This window comes from Sugiyamaella lignohabitans, chromosome B, assembly GCF_001640025.1.
Source record: "Sugiyamaella lignohabitans strain CBS 10342 chromosome B, complete sequence".
Taxonomy (NCBI): Eukaryota; Fungi; Ascomycota; class Dipodascomycetes; order Dipodascales; family Trichomonascaceae; genus Sugiyamaella; species Sugiyamaella lignohabitans.
The window spans coordinates 2,549,272-2,567,381 of NC_031674.1; the positions used below are offsets into that span (position 1 = coordinate 2,549,272).

At 46.6% G+C, this 18,110-nt stretch overlaps 10 protein-coding genes across 10 annotated transcripts; 4 read left to right on the plus strand and 6 right to left on the minus strand.

The window, feature by feature from the left end:
• Window positions 1–357: 357 nt before the first annotated feature.
• AWJ20_2818 (acid phosphatase (predicted)) lies at window positions 358–651 on the minus strand (the record flags this gene model as incomplete). Its single annotated transcript, XM_018879789.1, has 1 exon — window positions 358–651. The coding sequence occupies one exon, from the start codon at window positions 649–651 to the stop codon at window positions 358–360; it is 294 nt and encodes a 97-aa protein (XP_018737671.1).
• A 541-nt stretch (window positions 652–1,192) lies between these two features.
• On the minus strand, window positions 1,193–3,373 carry BUD4 (Bud4p; the record flags this gene model as incomplete). The annotated part of the gene is made up of 1 exon (XM_018879790.1): window positions 1,193–3,373. The coding sequence occupies one exon, from the start codon at window positions 3,371–3,373 to the stop codon at window positions 1,193–1,195; it is 2,181 nt and encodes a 726-aa protein (XP_018737672.1).
• A 1,567-nt stretch (window positions 3,374–4,940) lies between these two features.
• AWJ20_2820 (uncharacterized protein) lies at window positions 4,941–6,638 on the plus strand (the record flags this gene model as incomplete). Its single annotated transcript, XM_018879792.1, has 1 exon — window positions 4,941–6,638. One exon carries the CDS (start codon window positions 4,941–4,943, stop codon window positions 6,636–6,638), a length of 1,698 nt encoding a protein of 565 aa, XP_018737673.1.
• A 260-nt stretch (window positions 6,639–6,898) lies between these two features.
• Window positions 6,899–7,207, minus strand: AWJ20_2821 (secretory pathway protein Pga2 (predicted); the record flags this gene model as incomplete). The annotated part of the gene is made up of 1 exon (XM_018879793.1): window positions 6,899–7,207. The coding sequence occupies one exon, from the start codon at window positions 7,205–7,207 to the stop codon at window positions 6,899–6,901; it is 309 nt and encodes a 102-aa protein (XP_018737674.1).
• Window positions 7,208–7,692: 485 nt separating this feature from the next.
• Window positions 7,693–8,766, minus strand: AWJ20_2822 (uncharacterized protein; the record flags this gene model as incomplete). Its single annotated transcript, XM_018879794.1, has 1 exon — window positions 7,693–8,766. The coding sequence occupies one exon, from the start codon at window positions 8,764–8,766 to the stop codon at window positions 7,693–7,695; it is 1,074 nt and encodes a 357-aa protein (XP_018737675.1).
• Window positions 8,767–9,841: 1,075 nt separating this feature from the next.
• Window positions 9,842–10,468, plus strand: YMC2 (Ymc2p; the record flags this gene model as incomplete). Its single annotated transcript, XM_018879795.1, has 1 exon — window positions 9,842–10,468. The coding sequence occupies one exon, from the start codon at window positions 9,842–9,844 to the stop codon at window positions 10,466–10,468; it is 627 nt and encodes a 208-aa protein (XP_018737676.1).
• A 214-nt stretch (window positions 10,469–10,682) lies between these two features.
• On the minus strand, window positions 10,683–11,135 carry AWJ20_2824 (uncharacterized protein; the record flags this gene model as incomplete). Its single annotated transcript, XM_018879796.1, has 1 exon — window positions 10,683–11,135. One exon carries the CDS (start codon window positions 11,133–11,135, stop codon window positions 10,683–10,685), a length of 453 nt encoding a protein of 150 aa, XP_018737677.1.
• A 1,334-nt stretch (window positions 11,136–12,469) lies between these two features.
• Window positions 12,470–13,369, plus strand: YIA6 (Yia6p; the record flags this gene model as incomplete). Its single annotated transcript, XM_018879797.1, has 1 exon — window positions 12,470–13,369. One exon carries the CDS (start codon window positions 12,470–12,472, stop codon window positions 13,367–13,369), a length of 900 nt encoding a protein of 299 aa, XP_018737678.1.
• A 202-nt stretch (window positions 13,370–13,571) lies between these two features.
• GPI14 (Gpi14p) lies at window positions 13,572–15,119 on the minus strand (the record flags this gene model as incomplete). The annotated part of the gene is made up of 1 exon (XM_018879798.1): window positions 13,572–15,119. One exon carries the CDS (start codon window positions 15,117–15,119, stop codon window positions 13,572–13,574), a length of 1,548 nt encoding a protein of 515 aa, XP_018737679.1.
• A 910-nt stretch (window positions 15,120–16,029) lies between these two features.
• Window positions 16,030–17,328, plus strand: ISC1 (inositol phosphosphingolipid phospholipase; the record flags this gene model as incomplete). The annotated part of the gene is made up of 1 exon (XM_018879799.1): window positions 16,030–17,328. One exon carries the CDS (start codon window positions 16,030–16,032, stop codon window positions 17,326–17,328), a length of 1,299 nt encoding a protein of 432 aa, XP_018737680.1.
• Between the last annotated feature and the right edge of the window lie 782 nt (window positions 17,329–18,110).

The window sequence follows — 18,110 nt, forward strand, 5'->3', positions numbered from 1 at the left end:
AGCACCCCCTTTGCTCATAGCTCGGGACTGCAGGATTTTGTTTTACAATTTAAATATGATTTCATTTGCATTAGGTCTGCATTCATCTGATCAGTCAATTCTAAATACTGTGTAGGTCGACACAATGTACACAGACAAACAAGCTTCAGTGAGTCAGTCGCGCAGTACAATGTATAATCCATTTGAAAGATATCTTGGTCGTCATAGTACAGCTGCTGGCAAGAAGAAATTGGTACTATAACTATGACGTTAGTTCTTGATTGTTGGTAGACTCGTGTCGCCAAAAATACTAATATATTAAATATTAATATTAGCTTTTTAGATAAGTTCACGATCCTTTCAGCATTTTGCTTTTAATTATTTCTCTAAATTATTCTTCTTTCTCCATAGCTCTAATCCTCTATTGAACACGTCCCAGTTCACACCCGTCTCCTCCTGGACCAACACAAAAGTTACTCCCAATCTCTGCTCGACGTCTCTATTCCTTGCTTCGTCATCGAAAAATACCATATCCTTATAATCAACACCGGTCAATTTCTGAATCTCATTAAAATGGGATATTTTGGTTCCAATACCCCACGTCTTGTGCAACAAAAAAGTACCGGCTGGTCGGCCATTGATATGAATTAGTTTGAGCATCTTTTCGGCCATTTTTGGCGCATGAGTTCTTGATGCTGATACCGCTCCCAATATATCGGGATGCTCCTCTAGGTGGGCTAGAATTTCGGGGACATCTCTGTAAAATGCTATAGAAGTACCATATTTATCCACGATTGCAGAATTACCAGTCTGAGCTTTTATTGGAGCACTGATATGGGTGTCGCACCAACACTGAATGTTAGATAACGTCGCATACCTGAAATTAGCGATAACTTACAGCTGGAAAGGGTTAGTCTTTATCCTTCTCATACACTGGCACGTCAGGCGATAACTTACGCCATAGAGTATAATCTAAATCGAATACTACTAGCTTCGGATATGACATGCTGAAATGACAGAATGTGTCAGGAAAGAAGTCAAATCAATCTCCCAACATTGCGGTAAATCTTTGCATATGCGAGTTGGGTGGGCCCCAGTTATGAACTTTCAAACCCAAAACATAGACAACAATAATTTTATTATAAATACATGATAAAAGTAAATAGTTAAAGTAAAGAATAGAATATTAAGCAAATTCAGTCGATAACAATCCTCAAATATCCTCGTGAAAGCCAGAGTTCCCTGACTCGGACAGTTGTTGGCGAGCCTGGTACTTCTTGCTAAGCATGGATTTCTTTCGTCGGTTCTCCTCGTGTCTTTGAAGGACAAGATCATACCAACCTCGAGTTTTACCTGTGCAATGCGCGAGTGCTACATTGAGTGTTTTCAACCATTCATCTCGTTCCTGTACAGTGTCTGCATAGAAACTTATGGTTTCACCGTCTTTAAACTCCATTTTAAAGGCCCGTTCGTCGTAGATTCCAGTGTCATTGCTGTAGTCTACTACTGACACATTACTAAGGTTAATAGTATTTCGAACTTTTTTGGTGTCTTCATGATGTCCTACCATATCTTTACCCTCTAGTGAAAACCATCTCCGCCTCCAGAAACGACAGTCTCCGCCTTGCTGTGATAGGAACCCGCTAAGAGATACATTTCGCGCTTCAGCCATGTTTTTCAGCTCCGCCAAAGCAGCCTTCGTGCTGGATGGAAGTTCCTCGCTCTTATAAAATCGAGGCACGAACATCATGGTGACCTGAATGCCACAGATTCTGTACGGATTAACCTTGTCTTCCCTCTTGGCCCATTCGTTGAATCCAGAAAGAATGTACGTCTGCGGTCGTCCATAGATCTCGTTTTCAAACTGCGATTCCACTAGATAGGCACGAGTGAACTCACCTTGTTTACCAGTCTTTCCAGCCCATACATCTTTCGGTTGAGCCACTGGAGCTCGGAGAATAGGCGGTGGGGGTGATACAGATGGCGTTCGTTTGTGTGTTTCCGGAGCTAGTGGCTGCGGACTGACTAGTACCTCGTCTTTTGACTTTTTAGGACTTCTACTGAACAAACCAAACTTCTTTTTCTTCGGAGAGCTTGGTGGAGTCACACCATTATGTTCAGGAGAAACAGTCGCAACTGAAGCCACTGACGGTTTGATGTCGACTGGAGCGATTTTCACTCGTCTTTCAGGAGACGTCTGTCGCGGAGCAGGCGTAGGTACTGGCGGAAGCGGGTCCATTTGACCAAACAAAGTCAAAACCACATGTAGCTCATCATTACTGACAACAAGTTCAAACTCATGATCAATAGGGATCAAGTTAGTTTCAGCATTATTTTTCAGAAGATCAATTGGATATGTCTTGACAGTCTGAAGTCCGTTATCCAAACTGAGTACGAATTTGGGATGTCTCTTCTTGTCCAAAGGCAATTGGAGATCCTTGATCCCGCATATTTTCAAAAAGAGACGGCCTCTGTCGGTTTCGTCAACAGGGTCTAGATCACCTAGGGTAGGAGAAGAATGCAGCATAGGAGACGAAGGTTCGCTTTGATGGATATTCTCCTCTGCATCTCCGTAGACAGAATCAGCATCCTCACCAGAAGGAATACCAAGTGTCTCTATCTCGTCACTCTTATCAGGTTTCGATACCATGGTGCTAGGCGCTCTTTTCAGCTGCTCAACAATATGGCTATCGTCGTCAAACTTGGACTGTGGTACTAGTGGAGATTTGGCTTTTTCATATGCCTTGTTCAGTTTTTGGAACACCTGCTGTGAGCTTGGAGCACACACGGTGTCGTGGTTGGAAGTAATTGTGTTCTTTCGGGCCAGCCCTGGAGAACCATCGACTTTGGCGCTTGGTTTCAAATAAGAGTCTTTTGGATTGGTCTTTACCGGCTGTGTGTTGTAGACAATCGAGTCATCCAGAGCCTGCTGGAACGAGGAAAACAGTTCAGGGCTGTCCAAAACCGGCAGTTGAATCTTTTCCATGGGTTTGAATAAAGAATCATTGTAAAACTCGGAGCTGCTGACCTCGCTTGGAGAAGAGTTTGTAGGTGAAGAGTCCACAGTGAGGGCTGGCTGTGGGGATACCGTGACGGAAGTGGCCATTTTCGGTTGTAGTTCTTGGATTAAGTGAGTGTCTGGGTTGACGGTGACAGGTTTCTTGACACTGACTGCCCCAGACAGTTCGTTCGCTTTGCTGTCAAGAAAATGTGAGATACTTATACCCGGATGCTTGTTCTTATCAATGTCGAAACAAGGTTCTCCGTCAGTAATATTGTCTGTCTTGGAAAGGTTATGTTTGCTAAGTATCAAGTCAGAACCGTCGAGCTGCGTAATATTCAAAGGGTTCCTCCTAATGATATAAGTGCTATCCTGCGATGCGGTCCTACTCATATCAGTTGAGAATTAGCGAATAATTATATCGTGATGGCAAGAGAAAAAAAAAACAAAAGATTGTGTGGTCCAGGAAATCGGGGGTACTGGTAAAAAGACACAAGTCGAAACGGGAAACTGGAAAGACAATACTGTGTTGGATATGTACAAGTAGCCGAGACTGTAATTAATTTTACGCAGGTTAAATAATATTCTGCAACAAAGACCTACATCTGTCTCTCTGATCGTGTTATTTTGGCCAATGTTTATTGATATATTTCCTGAACGGGTCAATCGCAGCAAAACACACACGGCTGATATGCATCCTGATCTACAGCCAATGCACACCTGGGCCGATCATTACAAGGGTCTCAGATCGCGAAAGCGAATCTACTGGCTCTCCACCAAAGTTATTGACATTCCGTTTCCGGACGAAAACCTGGACTACATTTCCGAGTTCCGTTTGTGTGACCCTGCCGTGTTACTGTTTCTGGGGTCGGTCGCTGCCTCCGGCGGCTGGGGCTCCGCCCCAGACCCCGTGGCTCCTCTCGCTTCGCTCGAGTCGTTGCGTCGGGAATCGCAGCATTTTTTTCGAAAGTAGAGCCTGGTTTGGCTGTGAAAGATAGTGGACCCTGCGTCACACAAATGGCTCGGGACCCCGACGAAACGACTCGAGCGAAGCGAGAGGAGCCACGGGGTCTGGGGCATAGCCCCAGCCGCCGGAGGCAGACCAACCCCTAGTAAAATCCGTAAATCAAGGAAAAAAGTCAAAATGAACCCGAGTCTCGAGCTGGTGAGGCGGAGTTGGCTGCCGCGGCTGTGGTGCAGTACGGTTTAGATCATAGCGACGATCAGTAAACACAGTTACTTGCACTTCACAGCCTTCGAGATTAGTACTGCAAGAACCAGGAACGAGCTGGTTTGAGGCTGATTTTATCTTTTGACACAATTTAGGCTAACTGACGGGTCAACTGAGTTTACTTTTGTGTAGTGTTTTTTTGACTTGGATCAAGTGGTTATTTATAGATCAGACACGGTTCCACGTGGAGAAAAGCACCAGCATTGGGTCCGATGTTCAGCTACGAGGCCACTCCTTTTGGTACGCTTGTTGTCATTTTTGGCAAGGCGGTAAGTTTGGTCATTTGTTGATGTCTTGCTTGGTTGTTAGCTAACGAAATGTCAGCGTAATTTGCCGAATAGAAGAACTCTTGGTAAACAGAACCCGTACTGTATTGCTCGTGTGGGGCAGAAAGCTGAGAGATGTCCTGCTGATATTCGAGGTGGTCAATCTCCAGTGTGGGATCACGAAGTCAGATTCGAGGTTTTGGACGTTCCGGATCAGAAGTATTTGAAACTCAGTGTTTTGGACGAGACTAATAATAAACCAGAATTGGTGGGTGACTCGATCATTCAACTCAAGCCGGCTTTTGAGAACAAACCCGATGTCGGTTATGATGGCTGGCATGAACTACAATATAGAGATAAATACGCGGGTGAGGTTTACCTGGAGATCACTTTCTATCCAAGTAAACCAAGTCTCCCAAGAAAACCCAAAGTCGACCTCGATCATCGACACTCGGTACAGGGGATGAGACCTGGTAGTGTTGCTAGCGGAAGTACAAGTTTATATGACAGTCTTGGCCCAGCTAGAGCACTTCCTCCTTATCCTGTCGATGACGACGACCGGGTTACTGCTGGTAGTTTTGTTGCTAGTTCGGCCAGTAGTATATCTGGCAGTGTTGCTGGCAGTGTTGCTGGTAGTGTAGCAGGTAGTACAATGGGCAACCGAGCAAGGCCCATACTTCCAGATTCATCGTTCTCAATGCCTGATCTGCCACATCGACCTAATAGTACTGGATATACTCGCCAAAGTCGCAATAATTTGCCCACTCCTGGTAGCTTTACCTATGAAGAGGATAGGCATTCTGATAGCGAAGAAGAATATTATGACAGGAGCTTTGAGGCTGCTAGCTATGAAGCTTCACCTCCTGGACCTGAAAGGGCAGCTCGCAATAGATTGAGTTTACCTCCACTTCCGCCTCCTCATTCTAGTGCTGGCTCGCAATCATATCAAACTTCCAGTCAGAATCAGATCAGTGCGGGGTTTGCTAATCTGAGTTTGGCTGGCGCTCCTTCCAATGCAACTAGTGACAGAATGGGTCGTACAGGGCAGGTACCGTCGAACCATGTCTTTCCAAATCCTGGTCCTGGTGGCCCCCCGGCCCCCTCACATGCTACCAGATCCAATCCGCTGCCAACGCTGCCAATATTGCCTCCTCAACATGTTTCTCCCCCACAACAACGGAGACAGACATATCAGCAACACTCACAACACCAACCACAACCACAACAACATCAGCAATTCCAACCAGGCATTCAACACCAGCAGCTACAACGCCAGCAACAGCAACAACCTCAGCATCAGCAATATCCTGTCCAGACACGACCACCACCGCCAGGAAATCAACAGCTTTCGTCTCCTCCTGCTACAGTTCCGGTCTCAGTTCCAATTGCCGCTCCTGTATCAACCTCACCATCAGCAGCTGCTATGGCTAGAAACGTCAACCGTACTCCAAGCCCTAGCAAAGGTAAAAGTCCACACACTGCTTTGCATGTAACCCCTCCTCCTATTAAACCGAATGAGATTCCGCCAATTCCCCCATCTACAGTTTCAGCAAGACCAGCTTCACCAGTTAGAAAGCCAGTAAACGGTACTGTCAAACGAAAACCAGTAGGCTCATCTCCTGGCAGTACAGCTCCAACCATTAGTCACCGACTGTCAGACGAGGATCTCGACCGACTAGATACTCTACCGTTTTCTCCTGAAAGCTATAACAACATTGCCGCTGCCGAAAACAACAATAATCATCCTCGAAACCCACTAGTATCGCTACCTGCTAACAGCAGCCGGTCAGGACTCCCTCCGGTGCTTCAAGTGCCACATCATCAATCTCAATTACAAGAAAATGGAGATGAGGTGCTGGATTTTGCAACATACGCTCCAGAACCTATTCCCCGGAAAAAGGACAAGCCACTGCCACCGTCTGGTGTTGACCCGGGTCTGGCTGGCTACAATGGAGACGGCCAATGGGTTATCTCCAAACAACTCAATGCAGGCTATGGAGAATCTCTATACAAAAAAATCTCCCCGAACCGGTCTGTCAAACCCTCCAACAAACCACCTCGTTTGCCACCCAAGATTCCTCAGGGCATGACCCGCGAAGAGTACATGGCAGCCGAACCTCCTAAACCCCGCGACCCTTTCGTGTACCGTGACTACGTCTGAATTGACGGGTTTGCCTCCGGCGGCTGGGGCTCCGCCCCAGACCCTGTTTGCTCCTGCTTCGCAGGAGATGCCTGGTGATGAGAAATAGTCCCTGCTGCCGGACGCATCCGCTATTGGGGGCTGACGCTGAAATAGTACTAATCATTAATTATTATATTAAAAATAACATAAACAGACAAAATTTCATATTATGCAACCCACCGCGCCATGTTCTATGGACTAAATACACTTTTCGCTTCGTTAGGGTGGTGTTTTTTTCTTTACTCGAGCAAATCAGAAACGTCCTCATCGCTCTCCATATCGTCAACAAAAGTCACTTTCTTGCTATCGCCTCGTTTGTTCAGACCAGCTTTATCGGAACCAGCAACCCCCGTGGCACTGGATTCGTCTCCAGCACCCTCAGCCTCGATCTTGCTGGCAGCCTCAGCAGCCCGCTTCTCCTGGATCCGCTCTCCAAACTTCACTAGATGGGGCCTTAATACCAGGTAGATACAGATAATAATCACGATACGCAGGTAGTGCTTAGCACTGTAATCAGAAAAGTTCTCGGGAAATCCAAACAGAGCCATTTTTCGCGGTTCGTGGTCTCGTCGTGATTGTCAGGATCCGGCAAGCATGGAACATAAATATTCTGGATCCCGTCATGCATCTGCCGCATGCAGGCGCCGGGGACGTGGGTTCTGCCTCCGGCGGCCGGGCTCTGCCAGGACCTGTTGTGCTCGCTTCGCGAGCGTTGGACTCGGGCCGTGGATCCACTGGCTGTTGTTGGAGTTGTATTTTTGATTGTGAAATGCTCGTTCTGTACGTAGATGCCACTTTTAGGTCTTGCAAGTGACAGGATTCAGTTACAAAACCCAGTTATAGAGCTTCTCAGATTTATATTTATACAGATTCAACCTGATGGAATCAGATAATCAGCTGAAAAAAAAATTACATTTCAGGAGCTATTTAGCAAGATACTTGTCCTGGACATCGGCATACCACCTGGCAGCGACGTCCTGATGTGAGTTGATGCGGTTTCGCAAATGCGCCTCGCCAAACTATCGCACAATCGTTAGTATAAAAAGCTCTCAATCCCCACGCTACCGACTCGAGCGTAGCGAGAGGAGCCACGGGGTCTGGGGCAGAGCCCCAGCCGCCGGAGGCAGCACCACCAACTTACACATGAATATTTCGGGTCTAGAAACTCGCTGGGCACGTCGACTCTTCTTTTGCCAGCGTCGCTGGGTTCGGGGATCTTGCCGTGGATAAATTTCAGTTGTTCGTTGATGTCTTGTAGGGTGAGGTTGAGACGGACCGAGTGGAAATATGGAATGGAGTAACGGGTGGCGCCGTTGGCAGGGGATATGACTCGATGAGTAGTAGCTCCGCATCTGCCACCAGTCAGGGCTTCGAATCCTTGGGCTATGTTCACAACAAATGAATTGGCAATGGGTGTGGCATCGATCCATTCTCCTTCAGAGTTCAAAACTTGTAAACCACCAACTGAGTCTTGTAATACAAATGTCAGCATGCCAGAACTGTCTTTATGAGGCCCTACTCCTTGCTTCGACGGCGCATCTGCTGTCACTGGTGGGTATTTCACCAGTTTCAACCTGTTCATTTCACCTTCAAACTCTTTAAATGAAGTTGGCGGCAGATTGAGACTCTCGGCTACCAGCTCGAGAAAATAACTTGCTAGATGGCCCATGTCGTCAATATATGTTGTGACAGTATCCTTAAAGCCTGGAACAATGCTGTCGGGAAGAAACAGGCTGGGTCCCTGGATTCGTTTCCATTGCTGGTTCTCTGTGTCTTCGTTGGTAGTAGTAGTAGCCGACCCGAAATCAAACTGCTCTCTGATATCAGTGGCTCTGGCTGTGATCTCGGCTCCTAGCTTCGAATAGCCCACAAAATGAGAATTCGTGACCATATCGATTTTGGCTTTTTCGCTGTCTGGAGCAGCAAACGCCTGTGGTAAAAGACCCATCAGTTTCTCGGTCTCTTGTTCCAGGCCATGATTCACCAGATACAAAAATCCCACTCGGAAAAGTGCATCCTTAATATCTGCCAGAAGCTGGGTCTTGGTCTGAGGATCCTTGGCCAGGCTGATGTCGATAATTGGCAACGATTTAAATGCAGCAGTCATTTTTTCTCTTCTGTTTCTATTTTCTCTTTTCTGAAATCACACCCCCTCTCTTCTCCACAAAGCTCAGCCTATTAGTAATTGGCCACACCCGGAATGATTACACAAACTGAAAATAAAAAATCTGATATCAGTGAATTTTGTCGGTAACCAACTTTAATCTCGAATCACATGGTTTGGCGTAATCCTTGTCGTGCTAATAGCCGCATATTCTTGAGGGGTCTGGAATGCCTCCGGCGGCTGGGGCTTCGCCCCAGACCCCACGGCTCCTCTCGCTGCGCTCGAGTCGGTGCATCTGCGGTCCCTGGATTTCTAGGAAGCTGTTGATGGGAATTGGTGAAGTGGTTTGGATGAGGAAGGGACGAATATGTCTGCTCGGAAGGGTGGTCGGACCGGCTGTTGCTGATGCCGGTATGCACCCCAGATTTTACCGCTTCAGCGCTTGCACCTGCTCCGGCGCCTGGACTCCCTGAGACGGCTGAGAGTTCCATGCCGATTTCGGCAAAATGATTCATCCATCGCAGATCAGGAAAATGACTTTAAATACTCATCTTGTATATACAACAATAGACTCTATACAAGCTGAGAGGTTGGTTTCAAAGCAGCAAGTAGCAAAATGAGCGCTCATAAACACTCAAATAACCCTGGGTCAGTTGTTGCTGATATCGTAGAAGACGTGCACAAACCGCTACCGCCGCGATACCTAGGTTTTGTAGCGGGCATATTCTCCGGTGTGACCAAGCTCGCAGTGGGCCATCCGTTCGATACTATCAAGGTGCGCCTTCAAACGGCATCCAAATCGCAATTCAAGGGTCCTATAGACTGTGTCTTACAGACAGCAAGGAAAGAAGGCTTAAGAGGCTTTTACAAAGGTGCGACTCCACCTCTGGTAGGATGGATGGTCATGGACAGCATGTAAGTCCGCTTCTTCCAACTACAGTTCCTCGCATTCTCACTTCCCATCTACCTCTGGAACCGTAGACGCAACGACTCGAGCGCAGCGAGAGGAGCCACGGGGTCTGGGGCGGAGCCCCAGCCGCCGGAGGCACATTGTCCACCACCACTAACCGACCACAGAATGTTAGGGTCGTTGCACAATTATAGACGCATTTGCAAGGACACCTTGTACCCGGATGAGAAAGAGCTACCTCTGCTGGCGAAGTCGCTGTGTGGAGTTCTGGCCGGCTGGACCGTCAGTTTTGTAGCAGCACCTATAGAGCATGTCAAGGCCCGACTGCAAATACAGTACGACGCGAAAACAAAACATTTCAGTGGTCCAATCGACTGTGCTAGTAAACTGATAAAACAGGGAGGCATTCGAAACGGTCTGTATAAGGGTCTCTTTGCGACGATGCTGTTCCGTACCAACTTTCTATTCTGGTGGGGTTCGTACGATGTGTTCACCAATTGGTTCACCAAAAACACCAACATGTCTACTGCAGCAATAAATTTCTGGGCTGGCGGTTTGGGTGCAACAGTGTTCTGGATTACGGCATATCCATCTGATGTCGTTAAACAACAGATCCTCACTGACGATATCAAGAACCCCAAATACAAGACTTGGATGCAGGCTGCTCGTTCCGTATACCACCGAACCGGCTGGAAAGGTTTCTTCCGAGGATTTGGTCCCAGCATTATCCGGTCGTTCCCAGCCAACGCAGCGGCCCTTGCTTCTTTTGAGGCCGTCATGCGGTTCCTCCACTAGCTGCAGCTACCCCGCAATTTGAAAAATTCCAGGGTCCCGTCAGGGTCCTCTCATGCATGATAAATAGTGCCGTATATAGATTTGTACAGAACGGTATGCAAGGTTACTTGGGGATGCGAGATGTGCCTCCGGCGGCTGGGGCGCTGCCCCAGACCCCGTTGTGCTCGCTTCGCGAGCTGCGTGGTGTGTCCAGTTGATTGGACGGAGTGTGATTCTAGGTTTCCCAGGGCTTTTTGCGCTCAGCTGCTGTGTGTTGGGATGACGCTGTTTCGCCAAGGACTGTGTTGGGAATTTGTTTGATGCCAGGAACTGGCTTGCCTGACATGATGAGCTCCACAATTGCTTGGTAAGATAGTGGATATGACTCAGTAGAACCAGCGGCTGAGTTGTCCCTGTTAGTCGAAGGTTCATTGGGGTCAGAATTCGTGGTTGAGCTAGAATTCTCGAAGTTGTGTTCGTTTTTCCAAGATTCGTATTCGTTAAAATCAATTGACGTGCCTGTTTTCTTGCTGTAGAAGAATATTTTGGCCTTTAGAACGAGACTGTCTCGTTGAACTGAGTCTGCTGTGTCGGCGGTTGTCAGCAGAGTGTTCAATCCCTGCTGGAATTGCTGGTCTGACTCAAAGTCGTACGCGTCGAATGCTTCGAATTCTGACGCTGATGCCATGGTTTTCTATTTTAGACAGTTGATATGATAGGCTGTGTTTGACTGGGCTCGTTTGTGTGATTTGCAACCTGTATGATTAGAGATCTAGTGAATTAATTGAAGGTTACCCTTCACACTCTGACAGTACTTTAAATATCTACAGCAGAGTCTGGGGTAGGAGGATGCCAGCCTCTCTGAGGAGGGTAACTTGTATGACATTTATTTGTTTTTTCGTCTTTCAGTTTCAGAGGGTAACTTGTCACATTGTTTACGATCCCATCTGTATTTTTGCCGTCGAATTGTTTCGCGACACCAGATTATGGGGGGTAGGACCAACGGCGGCCACAAACAGTGAGAGGAGGCACGAAAATGGCTCGGAACCTGTAGTATGCTAGTGCGTCGTTTGGGAGCCCGACCATGATGCAGGGGGTGAGCTGAGCCGAGGTGGGTAGGGGAAGTACAAACCATGCGCTAATTAACCCGAACCGAGGAAAGCCAAAGCGACGATTATTGCGACGCGCTACTCGCGACTGGAGTCACAATATCACCAGCATTTTGTATTTATATTATTCGTTTCATAAAAGAATTTCATTCAATAATTATAAATATAGACGGTATATAAAAATTGAGAGAGGAATTGTTATAGACAGACGAAAGTTGAAGTTCTAGTTCAGACCGAGATGGATCGCCTGTTCGGTGCATTATCGAAGAGGCTCTTGAATGCAAGCGCGCTGACCGACCCCCGAATATTTATCACAGCAGCCACTGACCAGTGATGCCAAATAAACCTCCTGAATCCTTAATTCTGATCATGAGATTGACTTTTGGCCACAACTGGTATAGTTTTTCTCGGTTTATATTGATCTAGCCGCTAATTACCCAGTTGACTATCTGATTACAGCCAGCTGTCAGGTGAATCTGGACACCTGAGTTGTTCCGATCGGATGTACTTACACAATGCGTTTGGGACTTTTGAATTGCCGACGTTCGGAAAAGTGGGGATGAGCTATCGGCTGGGCAGCCTGCAGGACCTCTCTATATACTTAAATCGGTCGGCGGTTAGTCTGTTGATATAAATATCGGCCCGGATCCTGACTAGTTGATAATTTAGGTTCGTTCTAATTGGATTTGGTTGGAAATTTCTATTTATTAATTTATTTGAATTATCATATTTCAAAGTGCTTTTACAGTATCTATTGAAATTGATTATTTTACAACTGTACATCTGATATACGAAATACTGGTTCAGTAAGTAATATCTACCGATAGCGAACGATTTGACACATCTGGTGATAATATTCATAATGCTCATTACTAATTCATTTTTCAGGTTGATCTAAACTACACAATTCATAATGTCTAATGATAATGTTGCTCATGCTCTTTCAGGAGCCGGTGGTGGTGCTCTTTCTATGGTAGTCACCTATCCATTGATCACTCTGTCCACTCGTGCCCAGACCGAGTCGGCCCGATCTCAAACTTCGGAGCAGGGCAAAGCCCAGAAACTCACTGCTGTTGAAGCAGCCAAGCAAATTATCGCTCGTGAAGGTATCAGTGGACTATATTCTGGTCTTGAATCTGCTTTATTTGGTATCTCCATCACCAACTTCATCTACTACTACTTCTATGAGGGTACCAAGGCGATCTATCAACAGACCAATCCTCAGCTGTCGACAGCTCAAAGTATGATTGCTGGTGCCATTGCAGGCTCGGCTACCTCTGTATTAACCAACCCGATCTGGGTGGTCAACACCCGTATGACCGTTCGTGACACCGACGGTGAGAAGGCCACTACTCTGTCTACCATCCGAGATATCATCCACAAGGACGGAGTTGGTGCCTTTTTCTCGGGCATTGGTCCTGCTCTGGTACTGGTGATCAACCCAGTGCTGCAATATACGATTTTCGAGCAGCTGCGAAACGCGGTAGAAAAGCGTCGTAAAATGACCCCTCTGGACGCCTTCTTCATTGGCGCCCTCGGCAAAATTGTCGCCACCTCGGTCACATACCCCTACATCACCCTCAAAGCTCGACTCCAGCTTCGCCGCAAGAACAACTCCGAGTCGTCCTCCCTCATCCAGGGCATCAAAAACATCATTGAGCGAGACGGCGTCTCCGGTCTCTATAAGGGACTCAGCACTAAAGTGTTGCAATCGGCCCTCAGCTCGGCCTTCCTTTTCTTCTTCAAGGAGCAGCTTTTCGCGGCAGCCGTTGTCGTGCTCGCCCTCATCCGTAACTTGCGTGCCCGAAAATAAATGGTTCTCTCTCTGTATTCTGGAGATGGCATTGCCTCCGGTGGCTGGGGCTCTGCCCCAGACCCCGTGGCTCCTCTCGCTGTGCTCGAGTCGTTACAACAACGGTGCCGGCAGTCTCCTGCGAAGCAGGAGCAGCCAGGGTCTGGGGCGGAGCCCAGCCGCGGAGGCAGTCCGGGAAGCGGTGTAGGATGAATGCGTTTATTTACAGGTCATCTATGAAAAGGCCCAGGGCCCACGCGTTGACAGCGAAGAATACCATTGTGGCAGCGAACAGGCCCGGGTAGAAGGTGGACTCGCCGAGGAACTCGAGGAGATAGCCTTGGCGGATCCACAAGGCTTGGGCTGCGACCCAAAGCAGGAGGACAGTGATCTTGGTTAGATATCGGCCGGATTTGAGCAGAGATGGGATGTAGAACGGCAGCAGAACCATATACCACATGAAGTACTGTGATGTACACACTTTGTTGAAAGTGACAAATGCAAATGTTTGGACGAACATTGTTTTAATGAGATCGCGTCGTGCAAAGGCCAGTGGCAGCAGGATCCCCGAAATAGCCAGCTGTGGCACAAATGCCCATGCCTCGGGCTGTGGGATGCTGTTGAGTGTCGATTGTGATGCGCCAGGAAACGACGACATGTACAAAAGAGTGCTGTATGGGGAGAAGTTATGGCGGTGGTCGATTCGTGACAGATGGTGCAGGTACGAGTGATGCAGGAATGGGTATCCGTATACGTAATAAAAGAATCCCGTCAGAATGCTGAACGACAAGACTGTGCTGATTCCAAACACCAGTCGCTCTTTAGTGTAAAAGGTGCGGAAATTAAACGGATTTGTCGATTGACCCAATGTCCAGATAACAGTTGGAATGTAGATTATTGGATAGATTTTAAAATGAATCGCAAGTCCTGCTAAAATACCGCCTAATGTATATTGTTTGGCATAGACAGCCCAGATAAACGAAATAACCATGGCTCCTAATAACCCCTCTGACGAGCCTCTTGTACTGATGGTACAGACCATAGGGTTCAACAGCCATACAAGTGCCACATATAAAACAGATTTATCCTGAGGCACCTGGCTCTTGCGGATTTTAAAGATCTGGAGCATGAGATACCCGGCCACGATATCTCCTGCTGCAAATAACACTTTACCAAATGAGAAGAACCACCATTCAGTAGGCAGTAGCAGCCATGCCAACAGTGGTGTGTATCTGTAAGTGGCTCGATCGTATGGAGACGCTCCTTGCGATATGAATCGAGATGCATCTGTAAAAACAAAATAGTCGATATCTGTGAACCTCAAGTCCATATTAGCATCTTGATACAGGCCCCAGAACAGGATAATGATCCGCTCTATGATCGCTAGCAATATTATCACATGAGTTCGAAGATACCATTTCCGAGAAGTCGGACTAGCTCCCGCTTTGACTGATGTTGTTTCTATTACCTTTTTATTAATTCTGGAGGTGGTGGTGTCCTTGGATTTGATATTAGTACGTGTCGGCGAGTTCACGCCCGTTGAATTGTTATGGTTTTTGAGGATGGGTGATTCGCTTAACACCGAACTGGACGCTGAAATCAGTATAGGCTTTCGGTCTGTGGATATTCCTGTGCTGTCAGCCGATTTGGTTCCAGAGATAGCACTCTTGGAAGACTTTGTAGACCTCGTTCGCGTCGTCGCCGTCGTCACTTTCCGTGGACTCTCAGTGCCATCGGAGTCTGTATTGCCAGTCTTGGATCGGGTCCTCATCGTCGTTTTAGAGACACGAGGCCGTTTATTATTGCAGATTCAATGCCAATTGACTTGGTCCGAATCCTTTTTTGGACTGTTGTTCTAGACCCACGTGTGTTCTATTGTACAATTCGGAAAATTGGTCACTAACAGTCCAGTAAAATTACACACTGATTTACGCGTACCTTCGATACCCTGGATTCCGAAATCCACACCCCAGTATTTTTCTAACAACAAAATTATTCCACAGGCCGAGATAGCTGTGAATCTCTCAAACTCATCAACAATAGAGTTTGAGGTACCGTGCTTGGCTTTGCAAGTCAACATCCCAGCCGCGCACATCGCATATCGCGGGAAAGGGGGTGCTTCCTCCGGCGGCTGGGGCTTCGGCCCAAACCCCACTGTTCCTCTCGCTATGCTCGAGTCGTTATTTTCGGGTGCCAAGATGCTTGATTTGACTGTAATATTGAGAATTGGTCTAGGTCTGGTTGTACAATTGGGTTATGACTTCTAGAAACTAATATGCAGGGGGAAGTGTGCGATCGGCATGCTCTTCAAATCCTATTGATATAAAAGGATACCTGCCTATTGTGTTCAACATGGAAATTATGTATCTGTCAATTTATTATACATCACGTATTGATATGACTTCTCATTTGCTTAGTTGAATAATACTTTTCAAGGTTATTCAAACAAAATGATGCCAGAAACCTCAGGGCCCTCTTGCTAACGCCGTATGCCGTATATATTTATTTTTATATATACATGTAGTATGTAAGTAATAGTGAAACCTTACATATATCAAACATATGTTTATATTTGTGTGTACTCACGTTAACAGAAATTGTTAGTCCATCCTTTTGGCAGGGCATTTAGATCCAGCATCTACTTACCATAGGAGAACGGTTTTGTTCACATTGATTCAAGTATGCAATCTCATCAACTCCCGAACAGAGACGAAAAGCATTTGGCTAGGGTATTGTCACTCAACTGCTGGGGTTTGAAATACGTTTCCAAATTTCGTACTCTGAGAATAAATGGCATTGCATCTAAGTTGGCTGATCAGGGTCATAAATACGACATTGTTGCTCTACAGGAGATATGGGTAGAGGACGATTTCAAGGTGATCAGAGACAGTTTAGAGCAGCATCTGCCATACTCTAAGCTATACTACAGTGGCATCCTCAGCGGTCCTGGTCTGGCAGTTTTCTCCAGATGGCCTCTAATCGATGCTTCCGTGTTCAGGTACCCTTTAAATGGACGTCCAAGTGCCTTCTTTAGAGGTGACTGGTATGTTGGAAAGTCTGTTGCAAGTGCCATTATTCGCCATCCCAGCGGTCAGAACATCGAACTGCTCAGTTCCCATATGCATGCCCCTTATGGTGAAGGCGATGCTGCCTATACCTGTCATAGAACAGCTCAAGCATGGGAACTAGCTCGAATAGCCAGAAGATCCCGTGAATGTGGTCATCTCACTATAGTAGTGGGTGATTTGAATTCCATCCCTGGAAGTGCTAGTTACGACTTGTTACAGTTAGTAGGTCGACTCTCTGACAGTTGGACTTCTAAACATGGCGAGTTCACTGGAGATATAGCTTTACTTTCAACAGAAGACCAGATTTTGCTGGCTGGTGCAACCTGTGATAGTGTGTATAACACATGGCGAGCTGACAGACAGGCTCATGAAGCCAAAAGACTGGATTATATCTTGTTTGACAGTTCGAGGGCATATGTAGACGATTGTCGAGTTTCGTTTACTGAACGGGTAGAAGGGATGAGTTTCTCCGATCATTTTGCCATTGAATCTGATCTGATAATCAAACCCATCCTAAATCCCCACTCTGTATCAGGTGTTGAGAAGATTCAACCGAATATTTCTGAGGCCTTGCTTGTAAATTCTGTGACTGACGACGACCTCCTTACTCTCTACAACAAAGTACTCAGCATTATCGACGACTATAAGCCTACTAGCGTATGGCAGAAAAAGATCCGTATCTATCACTTTTGGCTGTCCATCTTCATCCTCATAGCTCTAATGATCGCAGTTTTCTGGGGAGCATTGAAGGGCAGAACATACTTTGCATTCATATTTATTCTCCTGTCTATTCTGGTTACAGCCACCGGACTAATTGACGGCCTAATAGGATTTCTGTTCGGCCGAAACGAGACCCGTGCCCTTATGGAGTTCGAGAGCGAGATCCGACTCGCCATGGCCACTCTCGGCTAGCCATCTCCGACACTTATCCCTTGACTACTTAATACACTAATTTTTCTGGAACCGGGGAGCTGCTTCCGGCGGCGGCTGGAGCTGCGCCTCAGAGAGGGGATCCCCTGCTCCTCTCGCTTTGCTCAAGTCGTTCCGTCTCAGTCCCATTCGCAGGAGCTATCAAAGTCTGGGGCGCAAGTTTTTTTCTCCAACCATGGATAAAGTTGAGATCGTGGTATTTCAAAAAACAAGGTTACTGGCTTTTTAGCTTATATTACCCCTATCTTAATAAAATATGTTACAGGGTTCTAATTTAAATTAAAAGCGTACCTCATTTTGCTCGCTACCCAGGCTTCTAGTTCGAGACGTCTATGCTTTCATTTATTTGAATGAGCTATATCCTATGCCCATTTTATTCCTGATCTAGATATAAAACAAGGTGGTCATCACTTAGGTTGGGCATTATGAACTCCCATAGGGCCCAAAAATACCAAAAATATAGCTAACCTACTCCGTCTAATTTTCTAGAGAACTTACCAAATACGCTAAATAATAATAGGTGTACGAAGAATGAGATAAATAAGATCCAGATGGAGGTGATTTGAGCTGAAGAAGGTACTGAAAATAGCAGAAAACTCGAAATCCATTCCCCTGGATTTATATCGTGCATAGTCATGTTATCTGCAAGTGCTTAATTAGTAACTGCATATTGAGGTGCGGCGGTGCCTGACAACAGCCGAAATTGGGACAACAACAACATAAATAGCGGCCCGCGTGATGATCACCAAACAAAGTGATACTAG